At 68.3% G+C, this 3,111-nt stretch overlaps 1 protein-coding gene across 1 annotated transcript in view; it reads left to right on the top strand.

The window, feature by feature from the left end:
* The window catches only part of VAV2 (vav guanine nucleotide exchange factor 2), a 121,363-nt gene that overhangs the window by 95,867 nt on the left and 22,385 nt on the right, over positions 1–3,111 (top strand). The window contains exons 6-8 of the mRNA XM_006776595.1: positions 1,234–1,248; positions 2,106–2,204; positions 3,000–3,068. Of these exons, the coding sequence (XP_006776658.1) occupies positions 1,234–1,248; positions 2,106–2,204; positions 3,000–3,068 (183 nt within the window). The remainder of the gene's footprint in view (positions 1–1,233; positions 1,249–2,105; positions 2,205–2,999; positions 3,069–3,111) is intronic.

Below are 3,111 nucleotides of genomic sequence, written 5' to 3' on the forward strand. Positions count from 1 at the left end.
GATCATCCCAGTCAGCCCGCTGTGCGTCCTCCGTGTGCGAGGGTGTCCGTTCCAGCCGGGAGGCTGACAGCCTGGGACGCCCGTGGGCTGCAATGCGGGGTTAATGCCCACGGCTGCTGTGGGGCGGCGGGTGCTGCCGGCCGGGCCGGGGAGATGGGGACCTGGCCACAGCCCCCCGGGCCCCCACACAGGGGCACGGAGGTGCCGCTTGCCACCTCGGGAGGCTTTTGATGCCATTTGCTTTCACACCAGAAATGGGGAACGTCTCAGGGAATTCGGGGTCCACGTGGGAGTGAGCAGTGGCGGCGAACACAGGAAGCGGGGAGCCGCTCCCCGGCCTTTCAGAGAGGCTTTCCCCCTCTGGACGCCTGCGGCCCCTCTGGCATCACGCGGGGGAGACGGGACATGCTGGGCGCGGCAGCCCCGAAACTGCCCTGAAGGGTGTGGTGGGTTCCCTTCCCCTCAGTAACCAGGTCTCACCCTGTGAGTCTGCTGTGGGGCGGTGGCCCCGGGTGATCCTGCCCCCTTTAGGGGTGTTGGGGGCTGGAAGGCCCCCCTCGCCTGTTGCTGGAGGTCCCTGCTTCCTCACCTCCAGCTCCCCAGGAGCCTGGCCGGCCTCGGGGCTCCCCCAGCCCTTTGGGAACCGGTGTCCTCTGGAGCGAGGACAGGACTGGAATCCAGGTCACACAGGCTCCCGAGACCCCCCATGGTGCTTGGCCTGCGGAGACCTGGAGAGGGCGCTCCCCAAGCTCTCCCTGCCCCTGGTGCTGAACCCCACAGAGCGGGACCTGGGGCTGAGACGATGTCCCCTTGCCCCCCGTATCCTGGGGATAAGCTGGCGCCCCTGCCCTGCTCTGCTCAGTGTCCTAACGCCCGGGCTGGTGCTCACGGGCCGCGCGTCCATCCCCGGTGGTGGGCCTCCCGCCATGCTCTCTGGGACCCACCCCGGCGTATCTCATCCCCTGCCACCCCCTGCCACGCTGGCGCTCCCCCCGCAGTCCCAGTGGAGGTCATGGGGACGGTGCTTTTGTGAAGGAAGATAAAGCCAGAGGTTGGCAGGTGTGGCTCAGCCCAGACGTGGGAAGACCAGCCGCGTGCTCGGTCCCGGGCCTGTCCCTCCCACCCGCCCGGCAGCGGGCACCCCTGAGGCTGTGGGCTAAATGCCCGGGCCCCCCTGACCCCCATGTGCAGCTGGGTGCTAACTGGGTCTCTCGTCTGTTTCCATGCTCTCAGATCAGGTACATGCAGGTAAGGCTGCCCGCGGCGGCTCCCCATCACGGGCCTGTCCTGGGAGACACTGTCGGCCTGTTTTTATGCAGTTTTAGGGGGACCACTCAGCATCCACATGGAGCCCCAAGAGTAACAGTGCAGTCCCCTGGCTGAGCAGGGCTGTCACCCTGGCCCTGGGCCATGTGCCGCGAGGCCCTTGGAGCTGCGGCCCCGGCAGAGCCCAGCAGGGCCTGGCCTTCCTGGAGGAGGAGGATGGTCAGGGCACACGGGTGCCAGCTCCTTCTCCCAGGGCCTTGCTCACGGGCACATATGGCTCAGTTGAGGGGCCCGAGAGCGTGGCTGCCTCTGCAGTCACATCACCCCCGTTCCCAGGCCCTGTGACCACAGTCTTGGTCAGCCCGCCCCCCGCCCCGGTCCCCCCAGAGGTGGTGGCAGGCCCTGCCATGGTGGCGCGTCCCCAGGGGTCCTGCTTGCAGCCCGTGGGCGCTGGGCAGGGCCAGCCTGTGAGGAATCGTGTCCTTCTCTGAGGCACCAGCTGAGGAACCAGTTGGCGGACACGGGTCCTCAGGGAGCTGGTCAGAGGCTCCCCTGTGCACACAGTAGGTGCTTTAAGCACCTCACACGTGCTGTCTATGCAGGAGGTGGCTGGTGCGGGGCTCGCCCTGGCCTGGAAGCCGCACTCCTCGGCACTGCTGCCCGTTCTCAGGTTCCCGCCACAGCCCCTCCGCGGGCCTCAGTTTCCTCATCTGCAAGGGGGGACGGGGAGGAAGGCCTGGGCCTTTCTGTCTCCCATCCGGTCCCACGTTGGCCAAGCAGGCGGTGAGCGGGTGGCAGGCCTGGTGGGCATCCCTGCTCACGCCCGTGTCCGCCCGTAGAAAATGGGCATGACGGAGGACGACAAGAGGACGTGCTGCCTGCTGGAGATCCAGGAGACCGAGGCCAAGTACTACCGCACGCTGGAGGACATCGAGAAGGTGGGCTCGGCCCCTGCGCGGCGGCTCCAGCTCCCGGGGCTCGGCCTTCCAGGGCAGGGGCCACCCCTGCCTGGTGCGTCCGGGTGGTGTTGGGGGCCTCAGCCAGGGCGTGCTGTGTGCTTTGGGGGTAACCATGTTTACAGACCTCCCCTCCCCCATTAGAGGTAGGTGCGCTACCCCCGAGTCAGACAGGCCAGGGCAACCTGTCCATGTGGACAGTTCCTCCTGCTCGGTCCCGTGGCCGGGAGAAGTGGGGACAGGCCCCCTGGGGAGAAGGGGCCGGAGAGGAGAGGCGCGAGTCCTCCCCGGGCGGGAGGGGTGTTTGCACCTGTGAGAACCGAGGCGGCTCCGGCAGGACCACTGCCTGCCCCGCGGAGCTTCTGGGCGTGGAGAGCCTCTCCTGGCAGGTTCAGGGCGCAGGCGGGCACCGTGGCCCTGTCACCGGCCAGAGGTGCATGAGGGTGACGCCCTCCCCTCCCGGCGTCAGTTTCCTCATGTCTCAGATGCTAGCCGTGCTCCGTGGTGGCTGTGGGTTTGTGTCCAGCGCACACGAGTGCCCCCAGGGAGCAGGTGTGTGCTCGGCCCGTGCTCAGGCCCCACTCGCCTGCCCCGTCCAGCAGAGCCGGGCCTCCCAAATGCTCTGCAGTGAGCACTGAGCACCGGCCGGGCCAGGCGTGGGGGCCGCCTGCAGGGAGCCCCTGACCTCAGCGGGGTCGTCAGAGCCCCTCTGGCCGCGCTGTGGCCTGGAAGGTGGCTGCCCCCCGCGCTGAGGCAGCATTGGGCTCTGTCTTCCAGAACTACATGGGCCCCCTGAGGCTGGTGCTGAGCCCGGCGGACATGGCGGCTGTCTTCATCAACTTGGAGGTGAGGCCCTGTGCGCCCGCCTGCGGGCTCTGTCCCGGGTCCC

The sequence above is a fragment of the Myotis davidii genome, unplaced genomic scaffold (assembly GCF_000327345.1).
Source record: "Myotis davidii unplaced genomic scaffold, ASM32734v1 scaffold609, whole genome shotgun sequence".
NCBI lineage: Eukaryota > Metazoa > Chordata > Mammalia > Chiroptera > Vespertilionidae > Myotis > Myotis davidii.